The sequence below is a fragment of the Bufo bufo genome, chromosome 2, assembly GCF_905171765.1.
Source record: "Bufo bufo chromosome 2, aBufBuf1.1, whole genome shotgun sequence".
Lineage (NCBI taxonomy): Eukaryota > Metazoa > Chordata > Amphibia > Anura > Bufonidae > Bufo > Bufo bufo.
The window spans coordinates 809,436,289-809,453,627 of record NC_053390.1 but is presented as its reverse complement, the minus strand read 5'-3'; the positions used below and the strand labels follow the sequence as shown (position 1 = coordinate 809,453,627).

Sequence of the window (17,339 nt, the reverse complement as noted above, 5' to 3'; positions counted from 1 at the left end):
CCAAAATCCGGTTGAAACCATACCGGGTACCTGAGGCTCGGCGACAGGCCATCTCTGAGGAAGTACAACTAATGCTGCAACTAGACGTCATCGAGGAGTCTAGAAGTGAGTGGGCCAGCCCTATAGTACTGATACCCAAACCGGACGGGACATTGCGGTTTTGTACCGATTTTCGAAAATTAAACGAGGTATCTAAGTTCAACGCGTATCCCATGCCCCGGGTAGACAAGCTGATTGAGAGGTTAGGACAAGCATGGTATTTTTCTGTTTTGGACCTCACCAAACGGTACTGGCAGGTACCCTTACTGGAGGCTGCCAAAGAGAAAACTGCCTTCATCACACTGGAGGGGCTGTATCAATATAATGTCTTACCCTTTGGTCTGCATGGCGCCCCTGTCACTTTCCAAAGGCTAATGGACATTGTGCTGCGACCACATCGTCGGTATGCTTCGGCTTACCTGGACGATATTGTCATCCACAGTACCGACTGGGAAAGCCCAAAATGCAGGCTGTTGTAGACTCCCTTCGAAAAGCTGGACTAACCGCTAACCCAAAAAAATGCGCAATAGGGTTAGACGAGACAAAATACCTGGGCTATGTCATTGGGCGCGGAGTGATCAAACCCCAAGTAAACAAAATAGAGGCAATAAGAAATTGGCCTCGACCTGTCACCACTAAACAAGTAAAGTCGTTCCTAGGAATGGTGGGCTATTACATGAGATTTGTTCCCCACTTTGCCACTATAGCCGCGCCCTTGACAGGGCTCTTGAAGGGATGAAAATCAGTGATGGTCCGCTGGGATGAGTGGGCGGAAGAGTCTTTTTCCACTTTGCTGGTCACCGGTTTTGGTAACGCCCGACTTCAATAGGGAGTTTGTGGTACAGACAGATGCCTCTAAAGTAGGCCTCGGTGCTGTACTCTCTCAGGAAGTCAACGGGGAGGAGCATCCCATTGTCTTTTTAAGCCGCATGCTCACCCCAGCCGAAACCAGGTATAGTATAGTGGAGAGAGAGTGCCTGGCTATCAAGTGGGCACTCGAGTCTCTCCGCTACTATTTGTTGGGGAGAAAGTTCTGCCTGGTGACTGACCACTCCCCTCTCAAGTGGATGAGCCAGGCCAAAGAGAGAAATGCCCGAGTCACCAGGTGGTTCCTGTCCTTACAGAACTTTAAGTTCTCTGTGGAACACAGGGCAGGCCGGTTGCAGGCAAACACGGATGCCCTGTCCAGGGTATACTGTATGGCAGGTGTTCACCCCCTTAGGGTTGAACAAAGGGGGGGGGGGTGAGATATGTAATAAGGTACCTGGAATAATCGTGGATGGAGGGTATGTGTCACCGAGGTTCCTGGCCTCGGTGAAGTAAGAGCCGGTATTTTATGTGTCAGCAGCAGCTATTGCTAACTGACACCTTGAGATTTAGCATGGTTGTTATAGGTGATCTGGTACGGCTCTTACTGGGAGTAGTCAAAGTGCTAGGTGGGTGACTACTCCCCATGTTCCAGGGTGGGTTTTGCCAGGCATAAAAACCAGCCAACACTGCCAGGTGTGGTGGATTTACCTCCCTCTGACAGTGGAGCTCAGGAGTCTGTGTGCTGTGAACTGAGGGCTGTGCTGGGATTTGAAGTTTGAGCAGGACTGGAGGACTCAGGCCCCTCTAAAGGCGAACAGGCCGCCTATGGACTAGATGAGGCTGAACGGCTAACACCCAGGAGAAAAGGTGACTTTTATTGTTTATGGACTTTCCTTGTGTGTGAACAAACACCAAGCCTCCTGTGTTTTGTGATACACCTTATCTGAATTTTGTTATACACCAATGTGTGAATAATCACCGCCGTTTGATTCAAGAACTGTGTACTTTGCCTCTATACTGCATCCGCTAGTCCTAACTACCAGAGCGAATCCCCACAATAGATAGATAAAAAAAAGATAGATGATAGATAGATAGATAGATAGATAAACAGCAAACAGGCAGCACTCCAAGAGTAAAAATGAAGATCTTTATTCACCCATGTGGATATGCAACGTTTCGGCTCAACCCTAGAGCCTTTCTCAAGCTTGAAAAAAGGCTCTAGGGTTGAGCCGAAACGTTGCATATGCACATGGGTGAATAAAGATCTTCATTTTTATTCTTGGAGTGCTGCCTGTTTGCTGTTTATATACTGTACATTGGGCAATAGTCTAGTCCCTTTGGACTTGCACCCGTTTTTTCTTTTTCTTTTTTATAGTGCTGCCAGATTTTTTCTTTATAGACAGATAGATAGATACGAGATAGATAGGTAGATTTTACTTACGTAGACAGATGTTGTTTGTGAAGAAGTGTAGGAAGTTCTCGCACTCCTCCTGCCGGTTTCCACTCGTGTTACAGGTGCACCAGGGGGCGACACTTGAGGATGAGTTGTCCACATAGTTGGGGGTGATAGGACTACCTGTGAATAACAGCAGAAACATCAGATGTTCCAGATATGCTATGCCATGTGTCAGTATAACATGCAGTGTACAGAGATCCTGCCTTCTGTTTAGGATCCAGGATCCATGGTGTGCATGAGGCCGTATCCACTAATCTCCTGAAGCACTGCACAGGAGGATTTGGAGTACTTTATTATTATTATTATTATTATTTATTATTAAAGCACCATTTATTACATAGCGCTGTACATATGATAAGCGGTGCACATACATAATACAGACAATTGCACTAATCATAAACAAGACGGGTTACAAACTGGTACAGAAGGAGAGAGGGCCCTGCCCGTGAGGGCTTGCAATCTACATGGTACTTTATAGATTATATGAGGAGGAGTCTATAGGGGATGTCCAGAATAAAACAAAAATACTTAAAGCAGGGTCCTTGTTCCTGCTGCTGCAGCAGTCCTTCATATTCTAAACTAAGGGATGGGCAGACCTATTAAAATTGGGACATGCCCTAAAAAACAATCCAGGATTTTGAGGATTTTTTGGGCTGAAATGTGGCGGTGCAATATGAAATAACCCAACCCATTGTTAAATGAGTCCTCCTAAAGAGTTACTAGTCAGAAGCACTGGATGGACATGATTGTAGACCCACCTCACGTCAAACTAATTTGAAGAAAGTGTTCAGAGATGTAACTTGAAGCTCCTGGAACCCAAATGGAACAGAATACATAAATGCAGAGATATGGATGGGACAGGCCTTGTTGATGCCCAAGAAAATGTAAAAATGCCTACCCCTTGGGTCTCTAAACTTTAGCATGATAGCTGATGGGTGGACCATCATTTAGATAGTTATGTGTCTTGGTTTACTCAACAGCAAGCACATTTGGCTCTTCTGAGTATGAATGTTATATCTGTGGTGTAACATTCATCTACAGTAGTACAGAAAAAAATGTGAAGGCCGCCTCTAATGGTGCCCATGGCAGTCAATGCCTACCACATGGCCCTGGTGGTATAAAAAAAGTCAATGATATTGATATGAGGGTCATGGTGGATTATGCCCTTCTTTAAACAATTGGGTATTTAGGTGGCACTTAAACTCTTGATGAGCAGAGAAGTGTCTGATCTTTTCTCATTGTGAGGAGGAGAGGTATGGGTGAAGTCCTGAAGGAGAGGATGTGTGTAGAAGATAAGAAAAAGTATTGTGTGCAGAGTGAAGGTTGCGTTGGGTTGCTATTTGGAAATTAGTGCAGAAATTGGGGCAACAAAAAGCAGAGTGAGATGCAGAAGAATGAGAAGAGAGGTGGATGAACAAGGAGAGCGATGGAAGAACAAGAAAAAAGGTGAGAATAGATGAATGCTAGAAGAAGAGGAAGAATGGGAAGGCAGCATAAGAGGGTAAGTGGAAGAACGAGAGAAGTGGAAGAATAACTGAAGAAATAGAAGAATGAGGGGAGAAGTGCCAGAAAGTAGAGGATAGATGGAGGAACACAAGAGAGGTGGATAAATGAGAGGAGAAGTGGAGGAACAAAAGGAGAAATGGGGAATAGGAGAATTAAGGGAAAGGACAGGAGAGGAAAGGACCTGGCTTGCAATGAAGTGTCAGAGGTGAAAAAATCTTTTATCACACTTGGTAATGACGTACAGGATTTTGCATCCACCATTTCATTTTCTGAAGTTCTGCCTGTGCATAATGTTCAGAATGATAGGCAGAGGCGCATAAAGGAGTTCAACATATGGCTTGGTAAATGGTGTCAAGAGCAAGGATTTGGCTTTGTTTCTCATGATAGCTCTACTTGGAATAGAAAGGAACTGTACAAAAAAGATGGTTTGCATCTTTCTCTCAAAGGAACAAATGTACTTAGTGAACAACTCCAAGAATTTGCGAAAGAGTATTTAAACTAGGAAGGGGGGGCAAAAGAGTAAAAATAAAAGAGTCCAATTGCCCCCCGAAACAATGCCAGAACAGGTCAGAAGCACAGAGGTTAAGAAATGATAAGCTCAGAGTCCTGTCTACAAATGCTCGCAGCTTAGGTAAAAAAATCAATGAACTTGGGTCAATAATGGCATCTGAGAATGTAGATTTAGTGGCTGTTACTGAGACATGGTTTAATGAAAGAAATGACTGGGACATAACCATACCAGGGTACTCTTTATACAGAAGAGACAGAGAAGGCAAGAAAGGAGGAGGAGTGGCCCTGTATGTGAAAGATAGCATTAAATCTAACCTAATACAAGTTGGTGAGGCCAACATAGAGTCAGTTTGGGTTACGTTGCAGTTTGCTAACCATGCAGTAACTCGTGTAGGTGTGATATATAGACCACCTGGTCAAGTTAAAGAACTAGATGATCTACTAGTTGAAGAAATAGCTAAAATGACAATGAAAGGAGAAGTTATCATTATGGGAGATTTCAATCTTCCAGATATAAACTGGAAAACCAAAATAGCAAGTTCCACCAGGAGTACAGATATTCTAAATTCCCTACTGGGGTTATCTCTACAACAAGTGGTTGAGGAGCCAACCCGGAGGGAGGCCATTTTGGATTTGGTATTCACAAATGGGGATTCGGTATAGGATGTCATTGTAGGCGAAACCTTGGGATCTAGTGATCACCAGTCAGTGTGGTTTAATATAAGAACTGTGAAAGAGTCCCACCACACAAAAACAAAAGTTTTAGACTTTAGAAAAACAGACTTTTCAAAAATGAAATTAGTCATAAATGAGTCCTTATCAGACTGGAACGGATTACATGGAGTCCAGGAGAAATGGAACTACTTAAAAGGTGCATTATTGAAGGCAACAGAAAATTGCATTAGACTTGTCAGTAAAAGCAAAAAAAGGAAGAGACCACTGTGGTACTCAGCAGAAGTGGCCCAAATCATTAAAAATAAAAAGCTAGCATTTTGTAATTATAAAAAAAACCAGAGCAATGAAGATAAGGAAATCTACAAGATTAGGCAGAGAGAGGCCAAGCAAGTTATAAGAACTTCTAAAGCGCAGGCAGAAGAAAAACTAGCTCAGTCTATGAAAAAAGGGGATAAGACATTCTTCAGATATATAAATGAAAAAAGGAAATTAAAACAAGGAATAACTAAATTAAAAACAAAGGACGGAAGGTATGTAGAAGAGAATAAAGGGCTAGCCGACTGCCTTAATGAATACTTCTGTTCAGTTTTTGCAAAAGAAAAAGGAGAAGGACCTCAACTAGAAAGGATGACTAATAAATCGTTTGATGCATGTATCTTTACAGAGGAAGATGTTCTAAGTTTGCTGTCTAAGGTGAAGACAAATAAGTCACAGGGGCCTGATGAGATACACCCAAAATTATTAAAAGAGCTTAGTGGTGAGCTGGCAAAACCGTTAACAGATTTATTTAACCAATCATTAGTAACAGGAGTCGTCCCGGAAGATTGGAAATTGGCAAATGTCGTGCCCATTCACAAGAAAGGTAGTAGGGAGGAATCGAGCAACTATAGACCAGTGAGTCTGACATCAATAGTAGGCAAATTAATGGAAACCTTATTAAAGGATAGGATTGTGGAACATCTAAAATCCCATGGATTGCAAGATGAAAAACAACATGGGTTTACTTCAGGGAGATCATGTCAAACAAATCTTATAGATTTTTTTGACTGGGTGACTAAAATAATAGACGGTGGAGGTGCAGTAGACATCGCATATCTAGATTTTAGTAAGGCTTTTGACACTGTCCCACATAGAAGACTTATCAATAAACTGCAGTCATTGAGCATGGACTCCCATATTGTTGAGTGGATTAGGCAGTGGCTGAGTGACAGACAACAGAGGGTTGTAGTCAATGGAGAACATTCAAACAAGGTCATGTTACCAGTGGGGTTCCACAGGGATCTGTACTGGGACCAATTTTGTTTAATATCTTCATAAGTGATATTGCAAAAGGCCTCGATGGTAAGGTTTGTCTTTTTGCTGATGACACAAAGATATGTAACAGGGTTGATGTTCCTGGAGGGAAACGCCAAATGGAAAAGGATTTAGGAAAACTAGAAGAATGGTCAGAACTCTGGAAACTGAAATTTAACCACTTCCCATCTGGGCCCTTTGCCCCCTTCCTGACCAGGCCAAATTTTGCAAAACTGACATATCTCACTTTATGTGGTAATAACTTTGGAACGCCTTTATTTATCCAAGTCATTCAGAGATTGTTTTCTCGTGACACATTGTACTTCATGATAGTCATAAATTTGAGTCAAAATATTTCACCTTTATTTATGAAAAAATCCCAAATTTACCCAAAAATTTGAAAAATTCGCAATTTTCTAAATTTCTATTTCTCTGCTTTTAAAACAGAAAGTGATACCTCATAAAATATTTATCATTTAACATTCCCCATATGTCTACTTTATGTTGGCATCATTTTGGAAATGTCATTTTATTTTTTTAGGACGTTAGAAGGCTTAGAAGTTTAGAAGGAATTCTTCAAATTTTTAAGAAAATTGCCAAAATCCACTTTATAAGGACCAGTTCAGGTCTGAAGTCACTTTGTGGGGCCTACATAGTGGATACCCCCATAAATGACCCCATTGTAGAAACTACACCCCTCAAGGTATTCAAAACCGATTTTACAAACTTTGTTAACTCTTTAGGCGTTCCACAAGAATTAAAGGAAAATGGAGATCAAATTTTTAAATTTCACTTTTTTGGCAGATTTTCCATTTGAATCAATTTTTTTCTTTAACACATCGATGGTTAACAGCCAAACAAAACTCAATATTTATTACCCAGATTCTACGGTTTACAGAAACACCCCACATGTGGTCATAAACTGCTGTATGGGCACACGGCAGGGCGCAGAAGAAAAGGAACTCCACATGGTTTTTAGATGCCATGTCCCATTTGAAGCCCCCTGATGCACCCTTACAGTAGAAACTCCCAAGAAGTGACCCCATTTTGGAAACTAGGGGATAAGGTGCCAGTTTTATTAGTACTATTTTTGGGTACATATGATTTTTTAATCATTCATTATAACACTTTATGGGGCAAGGTGACCAAAAAATTGGTTGTTTTAGCACAGTTTCTATTTATTTATTTTTACAGCGTTCACCTGAGGGGTTCAGTCAAGTGACATTTTTATAGAGCAGATTGTTACGGACGTGGCGATACCTAATATGTATACTTTTTCTCATTTATTAAAGTTTTACACAATAATAGCATTTTTGAAACAAAAAAATTATGTTTAATGTGTCCATGTTCTGAGAGCTATAGTTTTTTTTATTTTTTGAGAGATTTTCTTATGTAGGGGCTCATTTTTTGCGGGATGAGGTGACGGTTTTATTGGTACTATTTTGTGGCACATACGCGTTTTTGATCACTTGGTGTTGCACCTTTTGTGATGCAAGGTGACAAAAATTGCTTGTTTTGACACAGTTTTTTTTTTTTTTTTTTTAGGTGTTCACCCGAGGGGTTAGGTCATGTGATATTTTTATAGAGCTGATTTTTACGGACGCGGCAATACCTAATATGTATACTTTTTTTTATTTGTTTCACTTTAACACAATAATAGCATTTTTGTAACAAAAAAAATGATGTTTTAGTGTTTTTTTTTTTACATGTGAAACTTTTTTTTATTTTTTTATTTTCAACCTTTTATTTTTATTTTTTTTATTTTACACTTTTCGTCCCCCATAAGGTCATACAAGACCTCTGGGGGACATTTACTTCACTTTTTCTTTTTTTTTTCACTGTTGATTTCTCCTGTAACTGGGGCTGACATAGTAGCCCCAGTTACAGGACAAATACACCCCTATAGAGGCTGTACAGCAGCAATCCAGCGCTGTACAGCCTCACAGCAGGGCTGATCGAGGTCTCTGAGAGACCTCACACAGCTCCTGCACACTCCGGTCACGGCGGTCACATGACCGCCTGGCCGGAACAGGAAGCGCACAGCGCTTCCTTCTCTGCAGACACAGCGCTCGGTGAGCGCTGTGTCTGCAGCGATCGTGAAGGCAGGGACACCTGGGAACTGTCCCTGCCTTGTCTTAGGGTTGCCCTGCTGTCACTGACAGCGGGCAACCCGATCAGCAGCTGCAGCTGCTATTTCTGACAGGACGTTTTAAAACGTGCTGTCAGAAATAGACGTCCACCCATAGGACGTTTATAGTCTATGGGCGGACGTGAGGCGGTTAATGTGGATAAGTGCAAGATAATGCACCTGGGGCGTAAAAACCCAAGGGCAGAATATAGAATATTTGACACAGTCCTGACCTCAGTATCTGAGGAAAGGGATTTAGGAGTAATTATTTCAGAAGACTTAAAGGTGGGAAGACAATGTAATAGGGCAGCAGGAAATGCCAGCAGAATGCTTGGATGTATAGGGAGAGGTATAAGCAGTAGAAAGAGTGAAGTGCTTATGCCGCTGTACAGAACACTGGTGAGACCTCACTTGGAGTATTGTGCGCAGTACTGGAGGCCATATCTCCAGAAGGATATAGATACTCTAGAGAGAGTTCAGAGAAGAGCTACTAAACTAGTACATGGATTGCAGGATAAAACTTACCAGGAAAGGTTAAAGGACCTTAACATGTAAAGCTTGGAAGAAAGAAGAGACAGAGGGGATATGATAGAAACTTTTAAATACATAAAGGGAATCAACTCGGTAAAGGAGGAGAGCATATTTAAAAGAAGAAAAACTACCACAAGAGGACACAGTTTTAAATTAGAGGGGCAAAGGTTTAAAAGTAATATAAGGAAGTATTACTTTACTGAGAGAGTAGTGGATGCATGGAATAGCCTTCCTGCAGAAGTGGTAGCTGCAAATACAGTGAAGGGGTTTAAGCATGCATGGGATAGGCATAAGGCCATCCTTCATATAAGATAGGGCCGGGGGCTATCCATAGTATTCAGCATATTGGGCAGACTAGATGGGCCAAATGGTTCTTATCTGCCGACACATTCTATGTTTCTATGTTTCTATGAGAGGTGGAAAAATGAGAGAAGAATGGAGGAACAAGGGCAGAGGTGGAGAAATAAGAAGAAGTAGAGGGAGGATTGGAGATGTGGAGGACAGACAAGAGAGGTGGAGGAAAGAGAGGGGAGGAGGATAGAGAGGACAGGTGGAGGAAACAGAGGGGAGATTAAGAAGCATGCGAAGTGGAGGAAGAAGTGGAAGAACAGCAAGAGAAGTCGAAAAAAGAAGAATAAGAGAAGTGGAGTAAGAAGAATTTGTGGCCAAGAATAGGATATGTTCTATCTTTTGCGGAACGGACATACAGATGTGGAAGGCATATGGATGTCTTCCATGTGCTTTCCGCATCCATATGTCTGTTCAGAAAAAGATAGAACATGTCCTTTTCTTGGCCACAAATACGGACCATGGATCCATTGAAGTCAATGGGTCCTCAAAAAAAAAAAAAAAACAATGCCACACAGAAGTCACACAACGTCATCTGTATTTTGCGGACCACAAAATACATACAGTTATATGAATGTAACCTTAACAAATGGAGAAAAGGAGGACGAGGAGCGGAGCAGCAGGGTTGAGGATTCAGGTGCATAAGCCTGTTACATGGGGTGGGCCTTGACTGCATATAATGTGTGTGTGCAGAGCAGATGCAAGAGATGTTTTTAGATCAATTGAACCATTCTTCTAAGAAATGGCTCTTTTGATAGTGTGACCAGGTTGGTCACGCAGTCCAAAATCCTAAGGGGGTCATTTATTAAGATCGACATTTAAGACCTGGCGTGAGCCGGGAAAAGTCGCAGATTGCGGCGCAACTAACCGTATTTCTGATAGTAAACGACCCCCTAAGTTTTTTCAAGCCAGTCAGAAGCAGTATGCTCCAGTACATCCAGTCAGCATCTTAAGCTTGGAGACACTGAGAAGAAATGCTCTCTCCAAGATGTAACTGTAGGGGGTCAGACACAACGGTGATTAGAAATGGCTTGGTAACATGCCATTATACATTTCTTTTTTATCTTTTCTTATGAGCAATATACTGGAGACTTTAAGACGGTGCCCCAACATTTACCGTAAATAGCACCAAACATCTCAATTCACTGGACAGGTCTAAGCAATTCATGCAGGCATCAAACAGCATGCCTGCATTAGCCGCTCTGCCAGGGCTGACAGCTGCTGTTGTTTGCAGCTCCGGGTTGAACTACAGGGCAGCTTGTATCAGGGTAGATTATCGGCTCAGACACAAATCCTTCCTGCAGGTGATTCTTACTGTACTGCGTATCCAGTCACCTTCTTGAAAGCTTCCACTCCTGAACAAGCAGCAAGGGTTAACTTTAATCTATGGAACTGCATGATGAGAACAATAGGATGAAATATAGGAAAGCCTTTGAGCATGAAATCTGTCCCGCCTGGACAAACCCTTTCCAGAAGCAGGACCAGTATGGACATTAAGGAGGGTATCCCATAACTAGAGCAAAATGGAGACTCCTACTGGTACCAGTACCTGACACCATGTCATCCTTGTAACAGGACAGTTGGATGATTGTATCTTCCTAACCACCTCTTGGAAAACAAAAAAGCACTTGCGCCCTTCAGGGTGCTTTCCCAGTTCCCTTGCTAGATAATGGGAGGGTCACTGTGGGAATAAAGTAGGTGCACATGGAGGACCCAATTTGGGTCTCCTACCTATATGGGCTCCAGAAGACCTGCATTGCCTGCCTCCCGAGGCGGCTTTGTTCTGTCTACAGTAGGTCCATCTGGGACAACCTCTTAAGTATGAGACTCTGGGCTCCCTAGTCCCCATTACTTCTACTTTTTGGCATGTTTTCCACTTCTGAAAAGAAGTAGTCCAGGTCCTAGCTGCAGAGCTACGTGGCTTGATACAAGAAAAAGCTCTAATACTCCCAGCTCAAACCTTAAAGTTAAGGCTTGGCTTCTCCAGGATGCTCAGATATCTGGAGATGTTTGTTGGGTTCCCACTGTGTAGGCCTCTGTAGGGATTTTCTTAAACTCTTCACTATTAAATGATTTGGTTTGGGCATTTAGGCAGAGCCTTAGGATGAGGAGTGTAGCTATAGGCATCTATAGGTAGCCACTGCACCTGGGTACTGGTGCCTGAAGGATGTCCAAAGTCTCTTCTGTCACAAAAGAGTGGTGGGTTTGATGTTAAAGATTTTGCATTGGTGCCCAGAAGCTAAAAGTTACATCTCTGGTGAGGGTCCATTGCTGGAGGTGGCCTATAACTCTCTCAATTGAGTACAGAACCCATAAAGAGCAAACCTACAAGAAATACATGCTTTGTGTAGCTCAACTCATAGGCATTATGATGGCAATGAAAGAGGCCAATAATATTTGGGGGGCCCTGTGTTCCCCTAGAAGTTCATGTAGATATGCTACATCCATTAATTTGGACAGTTACCTATAATCCCTGTGTACGCCATCAGACAAGCCGCATGGTTCTCTCGTGCACACCCGGTCATGGAGTGCACTGAAGGCTGACAATCCATCTGGAAGGCAGCTAACCGCGACCTGAATGTAGAAAGAAAGAAGAAGATATAACAACACAACGAGGTAAGATGCCTCCCCCTCCCATAGTGACGATGGCCCCTCGCTTTAGTAACACTGAAGACATTGCAATGAGACAGCAGCATCTTGTCAGGGGGTCATACGTCTTGTTCTACAGAGTAATACCGGGCATGGTGACACATTCTAACTGTACCGCTATATTTATAGGGCACAGTGCTGATGTATGGATCCACCTGGGAGCCATACATAAACCGCGGCCTGTACTACAACTGAGGACACGCCGTATTATCCTCCTCGTAACAAAGTATTTCCCCTTAAAAAAAATAATAAAAATTGTAATAAACATAGCCCTGTCAGATTTCTAAAAATTTCTAGTCAGCTCTATATATGTTTCTGGATAACAACCAATATGTCGTCCGTTACAGCTTTTCAGGAGTCCATAGATCCTAAAATCTTGTATGGCTGTATACATAGATATAGGCTTTTTAGGTCTCCAGGAAAGCTGGGTGACCACCTATTTGGTTAACTGTAATGGAAACCCTAATGGAAGCCATAAGTTGATGAGTTGGAAGCAGGAACAATGGGCAAGCGTAAGGACCTGAGCATCTTCCACAAGGGTCAAATTGTGATATCGAGATGACCGGGTCAGAGCATCCCCAAAACAGACAGTCTTGTGGTGTGTTCCCAGTATGTAATGGTTAGTAATTACCAAACGAAGGCCAACCGGTGAACTGAAAAGAAAAATAATCTACAGTTTTCAATCCAGCACCTAATCTAAATACTTTTATAATTACATGTAATTAAAATTTTGTATAGCCAATAAGTTATTAAAAAAAATGTATCTGTATAGCACCACCTGCTGTTTTTTTTTTCTTATTTCTTTGTCCTGCTCACTGAGATGGCCGCACATGCTCAGTTTCATCCTTAAACTACCTCCTGAGCTGTGATAGGGAGAGCATGGACACGCCCCCTGAGCTGTGATAGGGAGAACATGGTCACGCCCCTTGAGCTGCAGCATAAAAGACACTCCCTTTGAGCTGTCAGCTTGATATAAATCTAGCAGAGCAATGAAAGTGGAGATCTCCGGATCCATGTGAGGTCCAGGGCTGGTTTTAGCTTTGTTAGAAAGAGATTGTCATGTCCTATATGATGTCTGATTTTAATTTTTTACAATAATCATGGGATAACCTCTTTAAGGTGGCCATAGACATTAGATGAATGTAAGATGAACCCACTGATGTCGGTGGTCTGATTCAAATCTTCTCTTGCATGTGTATGTGGAGGTCGGGAGTAATAGAATTCAGCTGACATCTAAACTGTATGGGCAGCCTTACAACTAGGATGGGCTAGAAGGAACTTCATGGTACAGAAGTTCTTGCTCTCTAAAGTCTAACCCTGCAATCATACCCACTTACAATTTTCCTAGAAAGCGCTACTAATCAGAGGCAATGTTGGTAGAGTGATTGCCCCACAAGAGGTAAATCTTCATTACGTTTCTTCTGAAAGTGTTGAGAGTCTTCTCCAGAGGGCAATCACTCCTCTGAGTCCAAACATCCCTTACATAAGCTCCTATCTGTAAGGTGCTAGTCAATGCTGATCATGGACATGAAAGAATAGATGCGTTACGCCTCTTAGGCCTCTTCACATCCACTGTCAGAAGATCTATGGCACGTCCCACGATGGATATTGACTTGCTGCCTCAAGTACTCGCTACACAATCACTCATGGTTGATGCCATTATGAGTCTTGTAGCGTCTCTAAGTCGACAGTTTATTGGACTTTAACTCAAGGACCTTTAAAATCCTCTGGAGAATATTAAATGTCAGGAGCTAACCGATAATTAAAAAGTATGGTGTTCCGCTCCAGCACTGTTAGGTAATATACAGCTCATGTCTTGTGCTGTGGGAATAAGATGTAGCATTGTAGGCAGGACATGCTGAGAGTTGTAGTTACTGGGTTATCTGACTATAATGTTATAATTCTAGTAGTTACACATTTTATTTCAGTTGGTTTACGGCCACCACAATGGGTGACAAGAGATCCAGGCAGAAGTAGACTGTGATGCCTGGGATTTCAGGGACCCTAGTGTACAGTGTGCAGGTATGTGCATTTGTCTATGTATTAAGGTCCATATAGTGAGTCTATGGATGAGCGGAATACATAGATATCTGTGTCGACAACTACAGTACAAACATGGCAAAATAAATCCCTGTTCTCCCCCCAGTAGGATTGTACTGGCCCAGCATAGGACCTGAGGAATCCTAGGTCAGCCCACCTTCTGACTTTTGAAAAGAGCCCAGTGACTATTCAGCCATCAGGCCAGAGCCTAGGTGCTCATCACCTACATCCCTTTTGTCAGTCCTATCTTCTCTAAACTCCAACCATGGTAAAAGCCGATGATTTCCCTTTTCAACCTCAAAAGACAAATTCATCTTGAGAACCAATGGAATATATAGCAGAGATAATTTCACACCGATCAGTATGGGCCACCGAGGACAGAGGGGCCTGTTTTTTTTTTTACCACTCTACATTCTTTTCTTCTCCCTTAAGCCAATCCCTTCCTAACAATACAGTTCTTTTGGAGAGGGGAGTCCATCACATGTTCACGCCACCAAGAATGGGACCAACCTGAGCTGGGCCACCTTCTCCACATAGATGCCTTTTTGGTATTTACGCCTTTGTTGAGTACTTATAACTGTGCATGTTAGAAGACTACATTCCACATAGAATAGAAATTGTAGTCGCCTACCTGCAAATGTAGTCACCCTTACAAGCATCTAGTGGGTTGAGGCAGTTGGGTTTCTCTTTTGACTCATAAGAACATGTTGGAACGATTGTTTGCCTCCTCCGCTCTGCACAAGCTGTGTCCTCACATGGACAGAAGAGCAGTTCACTGGTATACTCGGCTGGAACTCTGTCAAAAAACTTCCTCAAGGCCTTGTGACACTTGGAACGGTTGCAAGAGTCAGTCCGTGGCATGGGACGTATGCACAAGCCAACGTACTCTGTTCGTAACTTCTGGCAGGTGGGGTCCACGTTGCAAGCTTTTGCCGCATCAAGGCAACGATTGACTTGGGTGACTTCATTTTCAGAACCTGGAAAAAGTCATAGAAAGTCATTAGATATCAGCTAGACATTCAGAAGTAATCCCCTGAGGGAATGACGAGAGCATCTGGAGTTTCAATTTTAATTAAGTAGTCTGGCTTAATGCAAAACTAATGTTTTCTATTAAGAATCCTATATTAGAAAGGAAGTCCTGTGTAAGAGCTCGCAACATGCGCCATGTTTGAGAAGTTTATTCTAGTTATATCATTAGAGAGAGAGAGGGGTCAACCCAGGCAACCATACAATGCCAAAAGCCCCTAGAGCAAAGTAGTGTTAGTTGCCACCAACTACTTGACATCCTGTCTGGGTGACCACCTTGAAGTTTGAGTTGCTTTAGACCAGACTGCCTCTCCAAGTTACAGATGCTTGTTTTATGAAGGAAACAAGTAATTTAGCATTTATGAAAAATCAAAATTTTTCTTTAAGCATCAAGTATTGCAGGAGTTCCCTGGATAATATAATAATGTTAAATAATATGACAAGATGAGAAAAGAATTATGATTAAAGAGATTTTCCCATAGTAGATATTTATGGCATAATTCCCTCGGGGACCACTGCTCGATCAGTTGCGTAGGTGGAAAGTGAATGGAGATGTGGACATGCACACAGTTATGTTCCTCTCCATTCAAGTCACAAAAATAGCCATCCCGCAACATGTAATGTGGGAAAACCCCTTTAAGAATATATTTTACTTAGCTTCACTATGCCAATCTCCTTAACATCTTATCAAGAAAATCAAAGGAATTTTTCTTTTGATTAGGTCATCAGAGCTTGATCAGTGGTGGTCTGAGCAGACTAAGTACAGCCCATCAATCTCTAAAAGGGTATCTCCATCTAAGGGCGGGCTCGCATTTGTGTTATAAATTCTGTTATAGGTTCCATTGTAATGGAATTTTAGGATGGAATGCAAAATGGAAGCCTTTAAGAGCCATTCAGTTTACTCCATCCTAATACAGGTCTAAAGGGCCAAATTACGGTTCCGTTTTATTCCGTTATACATGATGGAAAAAAAAGTCCTGTCGACAGTTTATAGGAGATAAGACCATAGTAACAGAAGACATTCCCATATAAAAAATATTAACCGGTATAAAATGTGGACCCTCCATGGTTCACCCCCTTGGCTAGTAACTGTGTCGGAACCTGATGCCACCAAATGATACTCTGCAACCGTGGTGGCTTGTTGATCCCTTCATGGTCTGCTACTGTGGTAGGTACTACATATCACTGCCATCTGAACACAGATCTCAGAGAGGTTCCATGTGGGGGGCAGGGGCCAGTGGAGATAATATTGCTTCATAAGGCTGTTCTATGGACAATGTATGTTCATGTTTCTCAGAGGATGGAATGCATAGACCAAGTAAAGTATATACACTGATCTCAAAGGATGGACAACGTATGTACACAGATCTCAAAGGATGGACAACATATGTACCCAGATGTCAATGCATGGACAACATATGTACACAGATCTCAATTGATGGACAGTGTAGGTACCCAGATGTCAATGCATGGACAACAAGGTAAAGTATATACACTAATCTCAATGCATGGACAACGTACGTACACAGATCTCAATGGATGGACCATGTATGTACACATATGTCATTGCATGCACAACGTATGCACAGAGATGTCAGTGCATGGACAACGTATGTACAGAGATCTCAGTGCAGGGATAACATATGTACAGAGATGTCCGTGCACGGATAATGTACATACAGAGATGTTAATGGATGGAGAACGTATGTCCTGAGATGTCAATGCATGGACAACGTACAGTACAGACCAAAAGTTTGGACACACCTTCTCATTCAAAGAGTTTTCTTTATTTTCATGACTATGAAAATTGTAGATACATACTGAAGGCATCAAAACTATGAATTAACACATGTGGAATTATATGTCCTGATTTTTCAGCTCCCACTCTAGTTTTGAACATTCCGCCATTCATTCCTGTGGGACCAATTTCACCACAAAAACGCAGATATTTCGTGAACCATTCGGCGAAACGTTCCACAAAGTAATAGCACACCAATCAGGAACAATCCGCATGTTTCGGTATATTACTGTCTATGCAGTGTAAAAACTGTGGGAGGAGTTAGGGTGGTAAATTTTGCTATAATAAGAATATATATGTGAGATAACAGTAAGTGGTCTTGCCATGCAAGAACACTTAAATATGTCAATGTATGGACATCATATGTACACAAATATCAATGAATGAACAACGTATGTACACAGATGTCAAAGCATGTGTCCTGCACATGGACAATATCTGTACATAGCAGATATCAATGGATGGACAGTGTATGTACAGAAATGTCAATAAATACTATGCATGGAAAATGCATGTACACTGACATCAAT

General features: G+C 42.0%; 1 protein-coding gene across 1 annotated transcript in view; it reads right to left on the bottom strand.

Moving 5' to 3' along the window:
• Nucleotides 1–17,339, bottom strand: part of GFRA4 (GDNF family receptor alpha 4) — a 447,902-nt gene that overhangs the window by 11,341 nt on the left and 419,222 nt on the right. Inside the window, exons 5-7 of the mRNA XM_040419328.1 lie at nt 14,617–14,962; nt 11,761–11,870; nt 2,291–2,425 (exon numbers count right to left, since the gene is read on the bottom strand). Coding sequence (XP_040275262.1) covers nt 2,291–2,425; nt 11,761–11,870; nt 14,617–14,962 — 591 coding nt within the window. The remainder of the gene's footprint in view (nt 1–2,290; nt 2,426–11,760; nt 11,871–14,616; nt 14,963–17,339) is intronic.